Here is a 23,600-nt window from a genome sequence, read left to right as displayed (position 1 = left end):
CCTTGTGACATAGGTGAAAGGTAGGGTAAAGGGATGGTTCCTACACACAACCACCACCTATAGGGTTTTATCCTAAGAATGGCCACTAAGTTACCTCTGTTCAATAGGAGCGAGTGAATATTGAGCTTCTGGGTAGTCAACCGTGGACCTGGATTCCCTATCAAGAGTTGGGTAGCCTCAAGTGGAACCGCCAGTATCCTTGACCTAACCTTAATCCCCTCTTAAACAGGTTTCTACTCGACTTTGGTTTTGGTTGTTGGTTGCTGGAGGATTTTAAGCTCCCTAATTACACAACCTTTACGTCTTAATGTAAGTCATTGGTGGGCGTTATTGGGATGCCTACTACACCAACCCTACCCTAGCTTAAATATTGTTTTGCCTAGGTGGCCAAATGGGCTTAAATCTATGTATGTTGAGATTAAGTCGTTGTTTTTCAAAATCTTTGGCTCGGAGGTGCTAATCAAGTGCTTGTTTGCTTAGGGTGTGTTATGTGTGCAAATGTGTGATGTTTTATTGGTTTTGCATGTAATATAACATGTGTTGTTGGAGAGTAAATTGCAGAAATGAAAATTGCACTGAAATGAATAGAAAAGTAAAAAAACACACTCTACTTCCCACCCAAGGAGGCCTAAGAACAACACACAGAGAAAAAGAAGGCAACCAAAATGGAGATCACAAGATCAAAGGCCAAAGGGGTTGGGATTTGTGGTGAAAAAGGCCTACTTTATGCAACAACAAAAAAAATAAAAAAGGACTGAATCTAGACTGAAAAATGTAGCAAACTACTAACCAATGAAAAGTCACCTAAAGAGGACCTTGAGGAATGGTGAAACAAAGGCCAAAGAGGGCCTCAAATGTCACTTCATAGTCTTACAAAAGAGTTGGAACAAAAGGTCCACTCTACTGAAAATAGTGGTGAACAACTCTAAAACCGTAGACTACCAACTCAACTACATCCCTAAGAAAGTTGAAGAGGAGTACTAGAATTCCTAGGGAACCTTTTTCATGCCTCTAAAAACTAGATAAGCTAAGGAGATCCAAGCCTACAGTGCAGTGATAGAATGCAGAAAACCCCACCTAACAAGCAAACAGAGTTAAACTTTTGGCAAATATTGCAAAAATTTAGAAAAAAGAGGGTAACATAGGTTTCTGACTTGTTTTTGCATTATAACGTAGGTTGTGGTCTGTTTCCTATGTTGGCCACCACAGGTTTTGCCCCAAAAAGTGCATTGGTTAATCTAGAGCTTCCACTTCAAGGCTTTGTCAGATCTTGTTGTTTGAATCATGATTGTCATTACACCAAAACCCGCAGGTGTTAGTAAATGGATGCATCGCCAGAGTTAATGGATCATCGGGAGGCGGTTAAGCACATGTCATGAAACACACAAGGAGCGTTGGATTATCCAATGCCCAACAATCTCCCCCCCATCAAGAGTCGAGTGTGATTCGAACTTGAGACCTTTGGCTCTAATACCACTTGTTGGAATCACGATTGTCGTTACACCAAAACCCATAGGTGTCAGTAAACGGACACATCGACAGAGTTAATGGATCATCGAGAGGCAGTTAAGCACAAGTCGCGAAACACATGAGGAGCATTGGATTATCCAATGCCCAACACTTGTCGTCTCTTGCGCATTTGGAACTTGTGACTTGCAAAACATTTTTGCCAAAATAACCACTAATAGACAAAAATAGAAAGAAAAAACGAAAAAGAAAGAACGTATAATGCATAAATGTTTAATGCAGTCAACAGGGATCTGAATATCTAAACCGTTGGAGTCACCATTTGCTAACAATAGAAGACCAGTGGAGTCACCATTTGTTAGGAGAAGAATTTTGAGCAGGTGAGCCAATATCCACTTTTATATGGTTGGTGACGATTCGCTTAAAAACACTGCAAAGACTCTCAAATCTGCAAGAATAATGTTAGAAAACCCTACAAAAAAGACTATAAACACTAAAAAACATATGCCAACGAAAATTGAAATAAACCCAATGGAAAGAATTTGATTTTATTATAATTGAAAACATTTGTTGGAGAAGAGCATAGACATGGTTCTATAATGTCCTCCTCTGTGGGATGGGTCCTTTTGAGTCCCTACGCTTTTTGTGGTAGCTTTATCTCTCTCTAGTTGCAATGAGCAAATGAAAAATGTTGGTAAAACTCAATGTGGAGAGCTATTCAGTGATGAGAATAGAGTGACGATGATGATTATGATCATGTGTCATGTGTAGAGTGAGGGGAAAACCTCTCTATTTATAATAAAATGCTAGGATAGATCTAAATCTAGTCAAATAATAAAATATTATCAAACCAAATCAAGATCTAACAGTTAGGAGTATTTTATTACATTTTAATTTAAGAGGGGAAAAGATTAATGAAATGGTCAAAAATCTTTATTTAGTGAACTAACTCAAAACATAATGATTTATTGAGTTAATTAAGAAAATTGGTTAAAGTAATTAAGAAAAGATTTATTTATTACTTCAAGGATATATGGTCAAGGTGAGTTGGAAATACTTACAAAATATTGATTTAATAATTATTTCATAGGAGAAATGTGTAGATATTCAAGAATAATAAATAAATATTGGTTTATTTAATTATTCCTAGGTAATGTAGTTAAAAATAATTAATAAATAGTGATTTAATAATTATTTCAAGGGAATAATAAATAAATTGTGATTTATTTAATTATTCCATGGGTTTTTGGCTTATTATCAAAAATAATTTAGGAAAATGGTTCTCTCAATTATTTCCTAAGGTGAAAGTGGGTTTTAATGTGTAAAAAAACAATACTAAGCGTATTTTGATCATCTTAGTGGAAAAATGGATAGGTGAGCACTTTTTAGGTGATAACACATATTTTCGTAACTCTAATTTTTGGAAAAGAAACTTAAAAGTGGTTATATATTATATTGCATTACATCCATTAAATGATAAATGCTCAATTAATGCAATTTAATCCAACGTGTGAGATAACTCAATATGGTTCTCATGCAAAATTGCAAGATAAAAAATGTTATGTGGTTGTGGTTGTCGTTACATATTATAATTCTTAATCAAAATGAATAGACCTCTTAAAAGCTAGAAAAAGTAAAGGTTAATTGCATCCTTACTAAGCAAAAATAAGCTTTGTACTATATGAGTAGAATTACCTTGTTATTTATCATTGGAGAGTTCGATGCAAACCATGTGTCTTGAAATTCTGATTGGCCATGTACGAAGCATGAATTAATAAACATGCCTCCCGTTTCAGAGAGCTTAAATTTTTCCAATGCATTAAGCATTTCCATCCTATAACCTGTCCATAAAATGAAGGAAAAAGTTACTTGACAATGATACATCAATATCTAAGGGTATAAATATAAAATATTATAGCTTTTCATACCTAGAATTATTCACAGGATTAAGGTGAGCAAATTGAACTACTATTTGAATAGATTTAAATTTTTAAGGATTATACTTGGAATTGAGGTTTGAACCCAAGATATGAAATCTTTATAAATCAACAACACAATTTTTCCATGTGAAACACAACATTTTCATCAAAATGGTGTTGGAATGTGGGTAGCTCGAAAGGTATTCCTGAGTAGAGAAAACCCACCAAAGGTTAGTTTGTTGGGCATGTTACCCAAGGGATTGGGGTTTTGACCCAAAGTTGTCAGCTTGAGACCCGAGTTAATTAATTTTTTATTCTAATTAATTGTTAACTGGTTGAGTTGGTAAAACCATAAAGGAACAAGGGTTCCTTAAGTAACCTGATGCAAAATTAAAAAGAGGAAGCGTAAAGAGAGGCCTAATGACACAAGTTGAAATGTGACTTCACTTGTGCAAGAACTATCCTAGAAAGAAGGTCGAGTATAATTGTTCTTTAGAAGCCAAGTTCAGGAATTTTTCCTAAAGGACATTGAAGGGTTGATCTATGTTAGTGTTAATATAGCATTGAGATCCGAGCACTAGAAGAGGATTGGACTATGTTTTCCTAGGCCACAAGAATGAAGGATCAAGCTGCAGGCTTCAAGAAGACCATTTGAGAGTTGGGTAGAGCTAAAGGGAGTAGATCCAAAGTGCCTCAAGGAGTCATTGTATCTAATCTGAGGTCTACCAGTGGTGTCGGAAGACTAGCCATGAATTGCTGACTAGAATTAAGGCCAACCACAGCGACAAGTAGACATCCGAGGGGCTGGTAGCAACATATGTGGATCAAAAAGGTAGGTCAAGGCTCCAGGAGAAGGTTGGTTATGAGTTATATGTCAAGTGTAGCGTCTTTCCTATGTAAGAGCTTGGTTGCATCCTTAAAAGAGGGCAGAGGGACTGAGGTAGTGTGTCCAGATAAATCAAGAGCCAATTGAGGAGGGTCGGCCAAGTCTGCTGGAACAGTGGGCAATAAGCCTAGAAGGTTGAACAAGGGTTGGAAAGAAATCTAACGGAGGATTGAAGGTTGAACACTGGTCCAGTAGCCCTAGTTAGGGAATTCAAAGGAAGTTGCAAGTAGGCCGACACCTACAGGAGAACAATTGAGGGCTAGATAATGCCCAGATGAGTTGGTCAAGAGGAGAAAAGGTTTCTTCCTAGGGCTTCTATGTGGCCAATTGAGATAGGCTAGAGGGTTTCAATCTAAAAGAGCAAACAATAATAAAAGAAGTTTGTAGCAGCAAAGGGTTGAAGCTACAACAAGGTACATCAAGGGAAAAGTGGACAAAAAGGGATGAAAGAAAATGACTGCTACAACAAGTAAGTCAAGTTATTTTGTCTTGTTGTGATGGGTAGATTGAAGGTTTGAACGATTAGACCTCAAGCCCTAAATTTTGTATCCTAATTGTATCGGGTCTCATGAAGGGCCATGATCCCTGGTAAGGGAGCCCTAATGTTTTCTTGTTATTGGACAAATAAGAAATGAGATTTCCACTCATAAAACCTCTGTACTTTATTGATTTCATTGTTGTTATATTTCCGATGTGCAAAGTGATTTTGTGTTGGAATTCTCTAGTGTGTTATGTTCCTCGATAGGGCATATACCAGACCTAGAGAGCATGGAAATTTCAACATGGTATAAGAGCTACTTTGAGGAGTAGTTGAATCAGAGTGTCCACAGCATATCAACTCAAGAGGGAGCTATGAAAATGTTGTAGGGCGCTGCTTGTTTCCTAGACATGGAACAAAAGGCTCAACAAAGAAGGTGTTTGGGCATGGACGAGATAGCCCCAGTGTCGATGGCAAGTTGATTGTGAGATTGTATTTTTTTGGGTTGTAGAGTTGCACATTTGGAAGTGGAGCCATGTGCACATGAGGTATTTGACCTAGGAGGATGAGAACTCGTGTAGAGTTGAGTTGCAGTGGTCTAGAGTGGATTAAGCCCAGTGTTCGGATGTAGCTCGGGACTAACCTTGGAAGGCCACAAGTTCAGTGGCAGCATTTTCCGGGAAGCAAAGCAGAGTGAGCCAATGGAGTTTGTGTAGGCTCAGAGGGAGACTACAAAGGAACATCAGCTGCCCAATGGAAATTTGAATCTTTAGGTTCAAGCGAGAGAGTGGAGTTTTCAAACCATTCTAGGAAATTCACGAACCATGTGAAAACACTCATGGTGGTGCAAGGAAAGTCATAGCCCATGTGAGAATAATTATGGAGCATGCAAGGAAAATTCATGTTGCATGCAAGGACATTCATGCACCATGCAAGATAAAGCTAGGCCTAGGACAAAAGAAGACGTGACACATGCGAGGATAGTTATGGCCATAGTTATGGCCACGCAAGGGAAAATCATGAATCATGCAAGGACAGTCATGGGTATACAAGGAAAGACATGGAGCTAGAGATTTCAAGATGTGATGGAAATACCTTTCTCACCAAGAGGGAGTGTTGGAATGTGGGTAGCTCAAAAGGTATTTCTGAGTCTCAAAAACTCACCAAAAGTTGGTTGGGAAAGTTACCCAAGTGGTTGGGGTTTTGACCCAAAGTTGTGGGCTTGAGACCCAATTTAATTAATTGTTAAATGTTGAGTGGGTAAAACCCTAAAGGACCAATGGTTCCCTATGTAAACTAATGCAAAAATATAAACAGGAGGCCAAAGGAGAGGCCTTATGACAACAGTCTGTTAGTTTTGTAGCATCAGACAAGTGTTATAATCTCGAATTTGGTCAGAGAGGCTAAGAAACACAAAATCTCCAAAAACGAGAAAAAGTTTCTAGAGAAAACACCTAGAAATTGTTTAATTAAGTTAATTGATCAATAATTAAATAGTTCTGAAGTCTAACTTAAGAAAAGTGATTAATTAACAGTAATCAATTGAGAAAGGTGAGAATTCTCTAGAAACTCACATGGATCGTATTTGAGATGATCTTAGTCATTGATGGGGACCTAATCCCATTGGTTCACCAATGAGAAATTGTAAGAGCAACTCAATGGATAGATGGAGAACACACTTAGGAGGTGGAGGTCCTTGGTAGATGGAGCTATCTAGCTATAGCAGTAGAGCAGGGAAGTAGAGTTCGAGCCAAAAGGGATGATGACACAGAGAGGGAGAAACAAAAGTGAATTTCGAATGAGTTTCCAGTTCTGGAGAGGCAGCAGCAGAAGGCCGAGTTATTTCATGAGAGGTTTCGCAGATAGCTTTAGTAAGTAGTTCGATCTGGTTAAGGAGGAGGTTGATTTAGGGTCCAAAAGTTGGGATAATTTTCCAGAGGGTCAGAGAGTCACTTCCAGCAACACTGGCAAGAAGGACAGCTTTATCAGAGGCAATTTCGGGCCACACGTGTGAGGGTTTGTGCAAGCACTGCAAAGAGGGTCTGCGCAAGAGTTTGAACCAATGTTGCACAAAGCGCCTCCCCCCCCCACGGTTCCAAGCCCCGAAGCGCGTCCCGTATGGAAGCCCCTAGGAAGCTTGGCCGGAAGCGCGCTTCCAAAATTCAGAAGCACCGCTTCCTGGAAATTCGGAAGCGTGGTACGGAAGCGCCGAAGCGCGCTTCGGCGCTTCGGGCGTCGAAGCGTGGCGCTTCGGAGGAGGAAGTGTACGCTTCCGAAAAAGCGTTTAGAAAATCGTTTTTTTTTTCATTTTAGGTGAGTTTGCTTGTTGGGGGTGGGTCCACCTTGGGTTAGGGTGACGAATGAAGGCAAAAAAAAATATAAATATAGCAGATGATCCCTCATGGTAATGTTAAATTCTTAAAGTAAAAGTGACATTCTCCTTTATTTTTCATTTTCATCCTTTTACTTAAATTTTTAACATTAACATGAAATGACTCAGGATGTTTGAGAGTGGTTCCAGCCTCATTGGACTTCATATGGAGAAAATAGAATTTCATATCCTATTCAAAATTCAACAGACTTAACAATTTTCAAGAATTCAGGATCAATGGGATTGTGGCATTTCATTAGATTATATCAAGTATGAAGGTATGCGATTAGCATTTAATCAAGAGCACCAAGCCCTATATGTACCCTAGTGTTGGTGGTGTTAATTGTTGAACTCCTTTGTCACGCGGCACGCCTTTAGCAAAAAATTACCTTTTAATCAAGTCAAAATCATCGATCAAGCATGTTAAGCTTTTTCTACCATATTTTAAGTCTTGAATTAGGTAGTTTGATCAAAATTGGGCAATGTTGACTAATATCCCTAGACAATCGAGGTAGAGGCAAAGGCTAGACAAGAGGAGAAGAATCTAGATTCTAGATGGTTGATGCATCTAAATGGTTGATGCTCGAATAATTAATCATTAATGTACAATGGATGTTATATCTATCTTGATTTATGCAAAAATATGCATGTTTTCATGTCTTTTACAATTAATTTGCTATTTGGGATGTTGTTTTGAGTATAAATGAAAAAAAATATAAATATATATATATAGCAGATGCTTCCGCGGACGCTTCGCTTCCTAGATTTTTGGAAAATGACGCTTCCGCGTCCCCGCTTCCAAAAAACGCTTCCGCTTCGCCCCCCTCTTCGTGCAACATTGGTTTGAACAACTAGTTTTTCTAAGTTGTGTTGAGATTGCTCATGGAGAAGGGAAAAATTCCCTCAATAATTTTTGTTAGATTATCTTGCTGAGGATTGCCAAGTTTGGTATCCAGATTGTACTATGAAATTTCATTCTTGCATCATAATAATAAAACCGTCATCTGCTGCACTAGTTTTCCCAAATTGGGTTTTTCCGATGACATTTGTCCAAAAATAACGGTGTCAATTTTATTGTGTGTGTGCCCTATATTTCTCAGTTTCCACCATGTTATTTTCCGCAGAGTATTTTATTTTGGTGAAAATTGCAGTTGTGATTTTATTTTATATTTTTCGTAGCAAATAAACTATACATAATAATAATCAGTTAGAAGAATAGTTTCCAGTTGTTGCAATAGACTTGAAAATTTCACATGGTATCAGGGAGTGTTTGAAGACAAGTCAAAATCTTAGATGCAGAGGAGAAATTTTAAAGCTTCAGAGGGAGTCTCTAAGCAAAATTTTTGGGTTTGCATAGAGGGCCAACCATGCAATTTGAATTGTTGAGCAGAGGGTTCGATTTTCAGTTGCAAGTGGCAGAAAAAGTTTGGACAAGCTTAGAAGCAGTTCCAACAGGCAGTTGTGTTGCCGAGAAGCAGTTATGTTGAGTAGATGAGTCAGTTGAGCAAATCTGGGCCTAGTTGATTTGCAGCAGTGTTTGCAGTGGCAGATTAGTTTTGGGTGGAAGAGAAATTGCACACGAAATTGTACTTGGGATGTCTTTAGTAAATTTTCCAGAATTATCCAGTACGACCACAAACGGATTTGACATTCAGGGAGCTATAGAATTATCTTCCAGACTAGAGGACAAATATTCCTTCTTAACTAGCTCGGCTTCGTAGGGAGTCTGGTATATAGGCAGTGGACCGTTAGCTCACATGAAAAGAGTTAGAGACTATTTCTCCAGCTACAATGAGGAGGATATGTACTTCCAAAAAACAATGGGAAACAAGACTAAATGCACTTCAGTTGGGAGAGGTACCATTAAGATTGAGAGGGAGTCAGGATAAAGCACCAATGTTGCAGATGTATTACATGTGCCAAGATTAGGTATGAACCTGATTTTAGTATCCCAGTTAGAGGATAAGGGATATGATGCCTACTTTATAGGGAAGAAGTTGTTCATAAAACACTAGAATTGGAAGAAGGTGAAACAGATTGGGGTAGAAAGCAACAAACTGCATATGTTGCAGTTCATTTCTCTAATGGCACTGCTGAGAAATGGTAGTAACAGTGGGAATGCCCTGAATGAGGTATGGCATAGGAGGATGGGACATTTGCATCATAGAGCACTTAAAATTCTCATGGAGAGAGTAACAGGTGTTCCAAAATTAGGCACGAAACATGATGATGTTTGCAAAGGGTGCATGCTTGAGAAATATGCTAAGGCAACATTCCCAAGAAGTGACAACAAATCAGATGGGGTGTTACAGTTTGTACACTAAGACATTTGTGGTCCTATGTCCACTAGATCTATCGGAGGGTACAAGTACATTGTCACTTTCATTGATGATCATTCCAGGAAAACTTGGGTCTATTTTATAAAGACTAAGGATGAGATCTTCGTTCGCTTCAAGGAGTTTAAGGCTTTAGTGGAGAATGCAGCGGGGAAAAAGGTCAAGGTTCTTTGCTCAAATAACGGAGGTGAGTACACAAATAGTGACTTAAAAGGTTTATGTATGAAAGAAGGCATGAGGGAGTGGATAGCTCCATACAATCCTCAGCAGAATGCGGTGGCAAAGTGGAAGAACGTGTCTACAGTTGGGGCTACAAAGGCGATGTTATATGACAAGGATTTGCCCAGGTTCTTGTGGGAAGAAGCATGTAACACAGTTGTGTATATTCCTAATAGGGTTCCTCACAGGGTGTTGGGGAAGGTAACACCAGAAAAAGTCTTTTCAGGGAAGAAGTGATGCAGGGAAAAAACCCGCAATACCCACAGTATGCATATAAGAATGCATAATCTCATTCGTCTCGGGAATCTCATTGACCTGATTGGTCAAACCTTCATAAGCTAAGGTTTAAGGCCCCTTCATTTAATCCCATGCGGAGACATTTCATTAGACTTTCTATAGTCTAACCCTTCATTAATTTTTCTATCGAGACTTTATAACTTAACCCTTCATCCTTTATGGCAACCTTTCAACTCAATAGAATATGCCTTCGGAACTCCCGACTTGCGATATGCGAATAACACAACCAGACTTCAATTAACATAAAGTCGCGCCTATAACCTTCTTGGTTCTGCTCTCCACAATCTTTTCACGATCTTTCTCCACCATTGATCTTACTCTCGATCCGGCAGCTGCACCTTTTCCCTATCAACGAACTAACCCGACATTTATAACCGTTGATCAAGATCTGCTTGATTGGACGATCCACAATGACATGGGTTGGACCATTTACACGACATTTAATGCCTTTACCCCGATGAGAATTATAAGCCCTTGATCTATAGAAGATCGGGTCCGCCCTTGTAGTTAAAGCTCGATCACTTTACGGCCCAATATACGTTGGATGGCGAGGCCATCAAATCCTACGATCTGCGACCCTTCAACTAGCACGCGTGTTCAACCCCCATAGTTGACTATGACATAAGTGTTGACTTTTGTGATCGGCAGCCAAGATCAACTGCGGGACTTCAACAGCAATCAGGCTTCCGTACACTCTCTACTCCCGCTACACTTTACTTTGGCTTTATGTCGTTCCTTCAACGGCTTTTTATGTTTTGCTTCCTTCAGGGTTCTGTTCCTTCATTGTTCTACCACAACTCTCCCTTCACTTAACTCCACTCGTGCCTTTATGCTCCTCCACCTTCACTGTAACACTAAAGGCTTCCTTCTGTATTGTCCATGTGTACAAAGACGTAACACGAGCTCTATGGTTCTCTCCTCGAACCTCTTGCTGACTAACAATTGTATCCAACACTTCTTTTGTTGGAATTGTTATCTCTAAGACAACTCTACCCACAATCGCAATTGTCGAGCTGCTTCAACAACTTCTACCCAACCGCAATTGGAAGTTGTTCTGTTACTCTTCTCTGTATTTTGACTCCCTTTTGGATTTGCACCTGCAACCTATGTTACACAGAATAACTCAAGATCATATACCATATATCTTAATTACTCAATACACACACATGAACTCAAAATCAAGTTGTTTGTATTAATAAGCAAGTATTTACACAAGAGTCTCTCTCTTTGGTCTGATTTTCTGATTAGTGGCCTTTCTTCTCCTGCTCGTAGGCTTACAATCCGACTCTTTGACTCACTAACTACTCTCTAACTACTCCTGTATCTACCTTTGACTATGCCTTTTAGGTTTATATTTATACAAAAGGCTCTGTTGAACTAATTCTAGTTCAAATCCTTAATTTGCTGAACTAACTCCTGGAAATCTTCTAAATCCACTTTTAACTCCTACTTATCCCTAAGGATCCTCTCTAGTTCCTCGAATCATGAAACCACTTTCTAGTCCAAGACTTACAATTGATTTCTAACTCTCTCATCATCATTAATCACCCATGTTCTCCTACATTCGAGAGAATTTACAAATATCCTCACAATATCTAATTAATTCCTATTCTAATCACTTAAAACATTAATGATTACATACATAGGAATCCAACTTCCTTGAAAACACAAGACCCCCTATGTCTACTAAATACAATGATAGTTTCGATTCAATGCTCCTACATTAGACTCCCAAGGTTAAAATAATCATGATCTCCTGATCATGTGCTTTTGTCCTTTGTCTCCCTGGATCCCATACTTTGTTTTGTAATTTGCCTTTGGTTGTTGATGTTGTTTGTTGTTGTTCTCCAGGTTTCCACACTTTATGTTTCTTTTCTCCACTAGCTATGCTTTCACAGTCTGTTGTTGTCTCTCTTTCTGCTGCTCCTTAGTCTTCTTACTGTTGCTTTCTTCTGAGGCACGTTCATCATCAATCTTGTTATTCTTTCAATCTCTATGTCCAATTTATCCTTTGACTGATAATTACTTTGCCAATTGTTGTTGTACTCTGTCCACTCATCTTCAGACTACTTTTTACTGTCTTCTCTTTGAAGTCGTTGGATCCTTACTACTACCCTTTCATCCTTACCCTCTTGTTGTTGTCCAAACAACCTCTATTCAATATCTGTAAATTTACTTTCAAAAAGTAAATTGTGCTCCAATTTCCTTTGTACTTGATTCCCCTCAAATACATCACTATGATGTTCATCAGTTCCAACATATTTTTCTTCTTCTTCCTTGACAACCCTCAATATGTGTCCTTCACTTTCTTGACTAATTCTAACAATCAATTTAACTTCTTCAAGCATAGTATCTTCATGCTTTTCTTTTTCCTCATCAGCATGTCTGTCCTGGCAACTTCTAGTCTTCTTCAGTTCTAAAACTGACTCCTCAATTTGAAACATGTCTGTCTCATTTTCAACAAATCTTGTAATCATAAAACAATTATCAAAATTAAAAATATAAGGCCTTCTAACAACATCTCCATATGCTGCTTTGAGTTTTCCTTCAATTCCTTTGTCAACACATCAGTATGTTGATTTAAACTCTCCTCTGTATCATCTGTTTCAATGATATCTCTCTGCTCTGGTTCACAATAATGAACTCCTCCTTTTGTAATGTCAATTTGCTGAACTTTCATTACCATCTCCTTTTCCTTATGATTGTCATTCATGACAATTTCTTTGTCTTCCTTTTTCAGCAATCTATCCTAAGTATATATCCTCTGCTTTTCCAACTCCCTTCTTTGTTGGACTCTTTCCTCTTCCTCTCTTGCATATCCTTTGCAATCTTCATCAGGTTCTTTCTTCCCTACTGGTGCTTTCAGCCATTTCTCCAGTAGCTCCAATTCTGTCTCCCATTCACTGATCCTTTGATGAGAGTTTAGTCCATCTTCTTTATTGACTACCTCAACAGTTTCCCTAGTTATCTCCAATGTGCCTATCATCATGATGGAATGATGATCCTTAAAATGTTTTCAGCTAACATAGTCTCTTCCTGCTGTGTCCAGTCAAATTCTTCCTCTTCTGAGAAACTTTCTTTGTCACCTTTTACTTCTAGATCTTCATTTATTCTGAAGACATCTTCAAAAGGTTTCTTTCCTCCTGCAATACCTGCAATCATATTCAAACTATCAATTTTAAAAACATAAGACCTTGTGGTCTCACTTGATGATTCAATCATCATATCTCCTTGCTGTTCTGAATCCTTCATATGATTCATAGGATCTTCCATAGATCTCCAGTCTTCATCTTCAACCAAAACTTCACCCTGTTCTGTTTCACAAATGGAAACTTCCATTTCTAACTCAGCCTCTCTGAGTTCTTCCACTAGGCTCTTCACTTGCCTCTGTTGTAGCCTTTTCTGTAACTTAGGCCATTTCATTATCTCTTTCCTCAAGATCCAACCTAGTCTTTGGCTTTCCTCAAGTATCATGCTTAATACATTGAGTTGTTATTTCATCTCTGTAATCTCCTTGTCAATTTCCTCTTCACTCATCCTCTTGCCATTTACATTGGCATTCTCTTTCTTCACTTTTCTTTTGTTGTGGTCTTCTTCAGAACCTTTGTTATCTCTGTTATGACTATCAGTAGTCATCTTCTTCTTTATCTTCATGAGTTCCTCACTCACTTACTATGAGTTGCATTAAAGCCTCTGCAATAGCAAGTCCTCCCTGCTGCCTCTTATCTCACCAAGCTTTCCTCTATACTTGGTCTTTTGGAAAGCACTTGGTTCTCTATTCTTTGGAACCTCTTTGAGCACTTCTCTCTGCTCCTTCTAGGCTTCAACTCATCTGCACCTTTTAAGAACACAACTGTCCTCTTGTACTTCAATCACAAACGAAATACTAGGTTCTAACCACATCTTCTTTCACTCAGAAACTCTTACCAGTTTTCTTCGTTCCTTAGCAACTCTACCCACATCCTTTGTGGAATTGCCCATGTGAGCTGCAACAATACCTCTGCAATAACAAGTCTCCTTCTTGCTACATATGCCTCACTAAGCTTCTCTCCTCTGAGCTCAGTCTTTTAGCATTTCTCTAGTTCTTTCCTCTGGAACCACTTGAACACTCCTTGCTCTAGGTTGTTGCAATCTTCTCACCTTCCTTTGTTGTCACCTGCATATCAATGATATTCAAACCAAAGCTCATTCCCAAGCTTTCAAAGCTTGCTTCTCAGCTTCGTTCTAAGAACACTCTTATCGTCTCTGTCCAACCTTCAATTGGATTCTTCAGGTTCACTGCCACTACATGGCTTTAGAAGCAGTCCCCATCCACTCTTCACATTCGAGTGAATCTCCATTTTCCTCAAGAAAGCAAACATCATCGTGTTTTCTTTATGCTTCTGCAATGTCTTCTTAAGAGTATCACTTACTCTCATCTTATCTCATGCCTTCTACTTATCAGATTCAAATAACTTGATCTCCTCTTTCTTTTGCAATCACACTTGTATTCTGCACGATTTTGCTTTAATTAAAAGAGCTTTGACTAGCTCTGATACCACTCTGACGTAGGGAAAAAACCCGCGATACCCATAGTATGCATATAAGAATGCATAATCTCATTCGTCTCAAGAATCTCGTTGACCTGATTGGTCAAACCTTCATAAGCTAAGGTTTAAGGCCCCTTCATTTAATCTCATCCGGAGACATTTCATTAGACTTTCTATAGTCTAACGCTTCATTAATTTTTCTATCGAGACTTTATAACTTAACCCTTCGTCCTTTATGGCAACCTTTCAACTCAATAGAATATGCCTTTGGAACTCCCAACTTGCGATATGTGAATAACACAGCCAGACTTCAATTAACATAAAGTCGCACCTATAACCTTCTCGGTTCTGCTCTCCAAAATCTTTTCATGATCTTTATCCACCGTTGATCTTACTCTCGACCCATCGGCTGCACCTTTTCCCAATCAACAAACTAACCCGACGTTTTATAACCGTTGATCAAGATCTACTTGATCTGACGGTCCACAATGATATCGGTGCACCATTTACATGACATTTAATGCCTTTACGGACCCAATGAGAATTATAAGCCCTAGATCTATAGAAGTCTGGGTCCGCCTTTGTAGTTAAAGCTCGATCTCGTTACAGCCCAATATCTGTTGGATGGCGAAGCCATAAAATCCTACGATTTGCAGCGCTTCAACTAGCACGCGTGTTATCAACTTCTCAACCCCCGTAGTTGACTATGACGCAAGTGTTGACATTTGTGATCGACAGCCAAGATCAACTGCGGGACTGCAACAACGATCACGCTTCCGTACACTCTCTACTCCCACTACACTTTACTTTGGCTTTATGTCGTTCCTTCAATGGCTTTCTATGTTTCGCTTCCTTCAAGGTTATGGTACCTCGTTGTTCTGCCACAACTCTCACCTTCACTTAACTCCACTCACGCCTTTATGCTCCTCCACCTTCACTGTAACACTAAAGGCTTTCTTCTGTACTGTCCATGTGTACAAAGCCGTAACACAAGCTCTATGGTTCTCTCCTCGAACCTCTTGTTGACTAACAATTCTACCCAACACTTCTTTTGCTGGAATTGTTATCTCTAAGACAACTCTACCCACAATCGCAATTGTCGAGCTGCTTCAACAACTTCTACTGAACCGTCGTTGGAAGTTGTTCTATTACTCTTCTCTATATTCCGACTCCCTTCTGGATCTGCACCTGCAACCTATGTTACACAGAATAATTCCAGATCATATACAATATACATCTTAATTGCTCAATACACACACATGAACTCAGAATCGAGTTGTTTGTATTAATAAACAAGTATTTACACAAGAGTCTCTCTCTCTGGCCTGATTTTCTGATCAGTGGCCTTTCTTCTCCTGTCGTTAGGCTTACAATCCGACTCTTTGACTCACTAACTACTCTCTAACTACTCCTCTATCTACCTCTAACTATGCCTTTTAGGCTTATATTTATTCAAAAGGCTCCGTTGAACTAATTCTAGTTCAGATCCTTAATTTGTTGAACTAACTCCTGGAAATCTTCTAAATCCACTTTTAACTCCTACTTATCCCTAAGGATCCTCTCTAGTTCCTCGAATCATGAAACCACTTTCTAGTCCAAGACTTACAATTTATTTCTAACTCTCTCATCATCATTAATCACCCATGTTCTCCTACATTCGAGAGCATTTACAAATATCCTCACAATATCTAATTAATTCCTATTCTAATCACTTAAAACATTAATGATTACATACACAGGAATCCAACTTCCTTGAAAGCACAAGACCCCCTATGTCTACTAAAATACAATGATAGTTTCGAGTCAATGCTCCTGCATCAAGAAGCCAAGATTCAGTCACTTCAAGATCTTTGCCAGCATAGCCTATTGCCATGTACCAGATGAGAAGTGTACCAAGTTGGATCATACTGCAGAGAGAGGATATTTCGTTGAGTATAGAAAAACCAATAAAGCATACAGGATCTATGCTCCAAACAGTAGGAAGATTATTGTGAGCCGGGACTTGAAGTTTATGGAGGACAGAGCCTTCAAGAAATCTTGCGAGATGCCAGCAAGTGATGAGAGTGTGCCAACAAAAGCTCCATTAGTCCAGCAGCAGGAGTAGGCGCTGGGACCGCCACAGGGTGAGTCACAGGGATCTAGTACAGTTACCAGTACCAACACATTTTCAGGTCTAGGAGATCCAGTGAGTTCACAACAGAAGGAGCAACAAAGGTAAGATGAGGAGCTGGTTGAACCACCCATCACTAGTGGTTGAACCAGTAGGGAAGTTCATCAGACATTGAGAGATGCAGAGGAGTTCATAGGAGCTCCTAGGATGAACAAGAGAGAACATAGACAGCCATACATGTACCAAGCATTGATGGCACAAGTTGTAGAGCTTTCCCACTATCAAGAGGTTGCATAGCATCAGGAGTGGTTAGATTCCATGGTGGAAGAATATAGCTCCATCATTACAAATGATGTTTGGGAGGTAGTGCCAAGGCCTAATGATAGGTCAATTGTGGATTCTCAATGGATCTACAAGATCAAGTATGCTACAAATGGCAGTGTGGAGAAGTACAAGGCTAGGTTTGTGGCAAAGGGGTATGCGCAGAAGGAAGGTATAGATTATGAGGAGACCTTTGCCATAGTTTCCAAATATACTTCTATCCGGTTGATTATATCTCTAGCAACGCAGATGGGATGCCAGATTCACCAGATGGACATTAAGACAACTTTCTTGAACAAGGTGACAAAGGAGGAGGTATATATAGAACCAGAGGGCTTTGAGACACATGAGAGGGGCACACGTGTGCAAATCAAAGAAATCTCTATATAGGATCAAACAGGCTCCCAAGGCATGTTATGGTCATATTGACAGCTACTTGCAGCAGATGGGATTCGTCAAGAGTGACGTAGATCCCAACCTTTACTATTTGATGGTAGAGGATGAGCCACTCATCCTAATGTTGTATGCAGATGACCTCTTCTTGCCTGAGTCATCAAGGCTCATAGAGGACTACAAGAGGAACCTGGCAGTAGAGTTTGATATGAAGGATTTGGGGTTGATGCAATACTTTCTAGGCTTGGAAGTATGGCAGAAGGACGGGGAGATCTTCCTTGGCCAAGCGAGATGTCGTACAGAGATTCTAAAGATTAGGATGCAAGACTATAAGCCCATGTCTGCGCCTATGATTACAAATTGGAGGAATATTGACGCATCAGAGAACGAGGATGTTGACCCCACCTTGTATAGACAACTTATAGGTTCCCTCAAGTATCTGGTCAACACTAGGCCAAACATTTGCTTCGTAGTCAACACTCTCAGTCAGTTTATGATGGGACCAAAGAGAGTGCATTGGACAACAGTGAGGCACATTCTGAGGTATTTGCATGACATAATCAAGTATGGATTGAGGTATACTAGACGTGATGGTGTTAGACTATGTGGATTTACATATGTAGATTGGGTAGGTAGTTCAGTGGACACGAAGAGCACATCAGGTGTTGCTTCAGCGTTGGATCGAGGGTGGTGTGCAATAGGAAGTAGAAGTCAGTAGCACTAAGCTCTATAGAAGCAGAGCATATGGAAGCTAGCACAGCTATGTGTGAAGCCATGTGGCTTTAGAAGTTGTTGGTGAATCTGTTCAGGCAAAGGATGGAGGCAACCAATATCTAATGTGATAATAAGAGTTGCATCAGGCTCTCTGAAAATCCAGTGTTTCATGATAGGTCGAAACACATAGATATCTGATATCACTTCATCAGATATTTTGTGCAGCATGGAGCAGTCCAGCTACAAAATGTTCCCACAGAAGAGCAAGTTGCAGATATACTCACTAAAGTTCTATGGAGAGCTAAGTTCAACTATTTTAGGGAACATATGTGTATAGTGGAGAACACTTTTCAGTAGCAGGACAGGAGTTTAGTTCTCAGTTGCAGTAGTTGCAGCAGCAACAACATCATGAGATCAGTTGTAGCGCAAAGCAAGTTTGGAAACATTACAGGGGTACAATGCAGTGTCAACAGTAGCGCAGATGCAAAGTGGTTCAACTATAGTTTGGTAGACGAATCAGGGTTGCATAAGAGCTTGGTAGGTAGTGGAAGATCATCACAGTTGTCAGACATCAACAGTGTGTATGGGAGGATGTTATGAGATAGAGAGTGAGAGAACACCTTCCTCGCTAAGAGGGAGTGTTAGTTTTCTAGCATCGGACAAGTGTTCTAGTCTTGACTTTGGTTAGAGATGCTAAGAAACACAAGATCTCCAAAACCCAAAAAAAATCAGGAGAAAACACCTAGAGATTGCTCAATTCAGGTAGTTGATCAATAATTAAATATTTCCTGAGTCTAACTTAGGAAAAGTGATCAATTAACAATAATTAATTAAGATTCATGAGAATTATCTAGAAACTCACATGGATCGAGTTTGAGATGATCTTAGTTGTTGATGGGGATCTAATCATGGTCATTGGTTCACCAACAAGAGATCATAAGAGCAACTCGAAGAGTAGATAGAGAACACACTTGGGAGATGGAGTTCCTTGGCAGATCGACCTATACACTTGTAGCAGCAGAGCAGGGAATTAGAGTTTGAACCAAAAGGGAGGCAGAGACAAAGAGGAAGCAGCAAAAGTGAATTTCGGAGGAGTTTCTAGTTTTGGAGAGGCAATAGTTAAAGGCTGAGTTATTCCATGAGAGGTTGCGCAAGGACTGCGCAAGCAACTTCAGTGAGTAGTTTGATTTGGCTAACGAGGAGATTGATTCAATTTCCATAGGTCGGGAAAATTTCCAAAGGGCCAGAGAGTCACTTCCAGCAACACTAGCAGGAAGGATGACTTCATCAGAGGCAGTTTAGGCCCACACATGTGAGGGTTTGCGCAAGCACTATGCAGAGGGCCTGCGCAAGCGTTTGGTTGGCTCGATTTTTTGAGGCAAGTTGTGCTGGGATTGCTCGGGGAAAAGGGAAAAATTCTCTCAATAATTTTTCTCAGATTATCTTGTTGAGGATTGCCAAGTTTGGCATTCGGATTGTACTCAGAAATTTCAATGTTGCATAATAATAATAAATCCCTCATTTTTTGCACTGGTTTTCCCACATTGGGTTTTTCTAGAGACATTTGTCCAAAAATAATTGTTTCATTTTTAGTGTGTGTGCATGTGCGCTCTATATTTCTCAGTTTCCAACATTTAGTTTTTTGCAGTGAATTTTATTTTGGTGAAAATTGTAGTTGTGATTTCATTTGATATTTGTCGCAGCAAATAAACTATACATAATAATAATCATTTAGAAGAATAATTTTCAATTGCTGCAATAGACTTGAAAATTGCACAAAGTCGAGATGCGACTTCACTTGTGCAAGATTTTTCCTAGAGAGAAGGCTGAGTATATCTATTCTGTGGAAGTGTTGGCTTGACGGGGCTTGGACCCAAGTTCAGAGTTAGTTGCGCTAACCAACAAAACCCTACACTACCGCCATTTTGGCAACAACCTGCATAGCGCAAGCTGCAGTCTCACCTGAGGCAGTATTGGGGGATGCTAGAACCAAGTTTCTACATCCAAAGGACTATGTGATGTGTTTTTGTCAAACTTAGGGAGCTTTTTCTCGACCTTCGTGAGCCCTAACCGTTAAAACCCGAAAATTGCAGCAATTAACAATTAGCAGATCAATGCCCATCGTCGATTACGCTAAATAGTCATAACATCATATAAATACACAGGTGCGAATCTATTAAGAACTTTCCAATTAATTGCATTCAACAGATCAAAAATACAGTAAAATTAGAGAGAAACAGTAATACACAGATGCATAAATAATTCTCCGAAACAAATCTTTAATATGCTTTAGATCTTCAATTACAGTCCTTCCAACCCTACGCACCCAACTGTAAGGGCCCACGCACTCAGCTACGAACTTACCAAGGTCTCCGCGCACACAACTGCAGGAGGCTTTCCCTTCGCCCAAGTACAGAATAGACAAAACAGACCCAAATCTTGCACTTCTATGCTCCTTCTTACTTATCTCCTATGACTCTTCTATGACTCTTTCTTATATGATTCTTCATAACAATAGCATGGTCCGCGAACCATGGGCAGGTCACAAAACAACTTGCCTCTTTAACAAACTAAGAGGCTTTGACTTCCTAAGAGCCCCTTTGACTCCTATCGACCTACGCTACTCGCGCTCCGCTCCTCAAAATGCGGAGACTTTACAATATTTGACAAAACTTTACAAAATTTGACCCAGGGGACCCCCTCCCAACAGGCCCCCAACACAAAATCGTGACTCGTCCCAAGTCACTCTGTTGGTGTTGCCTTGATCTTTGCTTAAAGACCGCTGAATTCAAACTTCAAGGCTTGAAGATCTATTTTTCTTTATGTGACGGCCTGACGAACTTCTTCGACCTGTTTCTCTATGGTTGGACCTTCGACTACAAGGCCCATAATTCTATGTGTCTGCTGCAGAGCCTTCAACTTGCTCTGAATGGTCTGTGACAACTGGCTTGCCTCATCGGCCCAGGACTGCGTCCTTGCAGAGATAATTGATGCCTTTTGACGCAGCTCATCGATCTAGGTCAGGATGAACTTTCCTTCCTGAAGACTAGTGAACCTTTGCACATGTGCTAAGGTTTGCGTTGTTGCCCTGATCTCATCAAACTGTAGTTGCTTGTCACGGATGTCTGCTTCGATCTTCTACAAGTGGGGATCCTGCTATAGCGAGGTCCACGTCTCTATCGTCTGCTCAAACAATTGGCTACAATCCTTGAATGCAGCTTCCAAAGTAATCATATGATCATATCTTCTTTAATAGCAGCCTCACGCTGCTCTCTGACTTCCGGAGGAGTGGTTGGCTGCAGCTTAAGTTGAAGCTCTGATATCTACAGTTGCAGCTCAAACTAAACCTTACCAATTTCCTTCTTAGATTCTTTTACCGCAAGCAACTAACTTCTTAATTTTCTCTGTTGAGGCCGCTTCTGTTGGAATTTGGAGGTCAGGGAGCTCACTGCATACTTGGGAAAGCGCAGTCTCTAGCAATTGATTCTACTGTATCGCCTCGTCGCAGGCTTGCAAGGCCTGTGCCTTCTCTTCAAAAATCTGTTGATTATTAATTGTGACCTCGTCGATAATCAACAGTGCTCACTTCTCTAGGATGTGGAGCTCATCTGAAACTCCTTGGTGCAACTCATGCAAAGTCTAAATCGGTAGTGCTGAAAGGTTGATACTCAGGTTCTTCCACAACTATGTGCGCTCCTGATCTTCGGTTGTTTCAAACTGGAGAGAGCCCCCTGGTAGTGGTACTAGGCAAAGCCCAAACGTGAGTTCTACTGTACTAACTCCTGACACGCTCACTTGATCCGTGCTTGCTTGTCCCACGCTCTCTTGGATCACCCCTGTCTGGACCTGCAATTCCTTCAAGCCCTACTGTACTTTGTCCAATACCATGTGGTACTATTGGTCCTCGATGTGTCCCCAGATAGTTTTAGTGGTGTTGCAGACAACATCACCGATCTCATCAAGGTCCCCCTCCATGAGGACCAATGGTGTCGCACTCGCAGACTTATCAGACTTCTGCTTCTTGCGAGGTCTCGTGGAACTTCACTTCTACCTCTTCCTAACCCTGAAGGGGGACTCCAAGTTTGTGCCCCCTTCCTCTTCACCTTCAGTCTTGACCTCAACATCGGTGCACTCCGTTTCAGGTTCTTCGAGGTCAATAGTGACCTACGATGTTGCTACAGCTTTCTCCTTTGGTGCTTCCTTCTGTGTTGCAGAAACCTTTCCTTTTGGCGCTACCTTCTCTTTTTTAGAGGCCTTTTCCTATGGCACTGTTGTTTCTTCCTGCGCTGCCTTTTCTTTTTGTGCGACCTTTTCTTTCTGCACGACCTTTTCTTTTGTAGAAGCCTTATGTGCTTCTTTTTCTTTCGTAGAAGCCTTTTGTGCTTCTTTCTCCTTGTCTTTCTTGGTCGTTGTCGCAGCTGCTATTTGTCTCATTTCGCCTTCTGCGGCCTTACTTGTTCCAATGCCTTTATCAGAGGGGGCAAACCATTCGCTCGGCCATTTGCTGATGACCCCCAGAATGTCTTCCTCTGCGACCAAATATGGCAACTTATGCCATGTTCGTGTGGCATCCTTCTTTGCGCATATAGACAGATTGTGAAAATCTGCCTTGAAATCTGCAATATTTGTATACTGTGCATGTAAACTCGGTGATAACTGCGGCCATTGGTTGATCACCATCCCCAACTTTGTCTCGAACAAGACCCAAAATATCTGTGTTTCCATGACACAGTTAGGAACCTTCGTCATCCACAGCGAGTCGAATTTTGCAGCCTCGCACAAATCAGGATCTTGTGTTGGGAACTGACTCTCCTCAAACATTCTCCATGCCACCAGCGTGATCAATAGAAGTAACCATGCGTAGTGGAATGCCTTGCCATCCTCCTAGGCTTCGCGGCAATCCTCCAGGAAATCATGGCAGAGATACTTGGCCCAATTGTATTGGACCCCTTAGCTGTAGTGCGCAGCAAGAGATACTAGTGGTACTGGCACTTCATCTGCGTGACACTTCCTCATTATCTTTCCAGCCAAAATTTATGCAGCAAACTGCACAACTCCATCCAATATGGAGCTAACGGCATAACCATGCAACTTCTTCACCAACCCGAAGTCGCTCTTCATCTGATCGGCAAGCTTCTTCTCCTGCGATTTCCCCACAAAAGCATATGCAGGTTTGCACCTTGAAAAGGCAACAAGGTAATTCGATGGATCAACATGTCGTCAATTGAATGGGCCCTCCCAGCCAAAGGCACCCATCATGAACCAGCGCCAGCAATTGACGCACACAAATAGTATTAATGATGCTTCAACTAAAGTGTGGCACCCACAACATGTTGAGCAATCCCGCGCGCTCAATCCTGACCGCCCACTTCATTTGCTCAAGCTTTGTGATAGACGACTCCTCATAGTAGACCTTCTTCAAATATTTGTTGGGTTCCAACTGTTGGAACTTCGCATGATCACCCAGGTCCCAGTCCTCCATCTTCAAAAATGGTACCTGAGCCAACAAATCGCCCTCCACAAGTACGTCCTCCGGCAACAATGGTGTGAAGACCTTGTA

General features: G+C 40.5%; 1 protein-coding gene across 4 annotated transcripts in view; it reads right to left on the bottom strand.

The window, feature by feature from the left end:
• LOC149150231 (pectin acetylesterase 3-like) overlaps positions 1-23,600 on the bottom strand; it is a 277,487-nt gene that overhangs the window by 65,512 nt on the left and 188,375 nt on the right. For 3 of the 4 annotated variants that reach the window (XM_089445798.1, XM_089445796.1, XM_089445797.1), the window contains exon 12: positions 3,163-3,308. The exons of the other annotated variant lie outside the window; for it this stretch is intronic. In XM_089445798.1, the coding sequence (XP_089301924.1) occupies positions 3,163-3,308 (146 nt within the window). The remainder of the gene's footprint in view (positions 1-3,162; positions 3,309-23,600) is intronic. 4 annotated transcript variants of the gene reach the window in all.

This window comes from Pinus tabuliformis, chromosome 9, assembly GCF_031772625.1.
Source record: "Pinus tabuliformis cultivar Carrire ecotype Pingquan chromosome 9, CPIR1, whole genome shotgun sequence".
Lineage (NCBI taxonomy): Eukaryota > Viridiplantae > Streptophyta > Pinopsida > Pinales > Pinaceae > Pinus > Pinus tabuliformis.
Note: the sequence above shows the minus strand (reverse complement) of the source record. Positions and strands in the feature narration are given on the sequence as shown.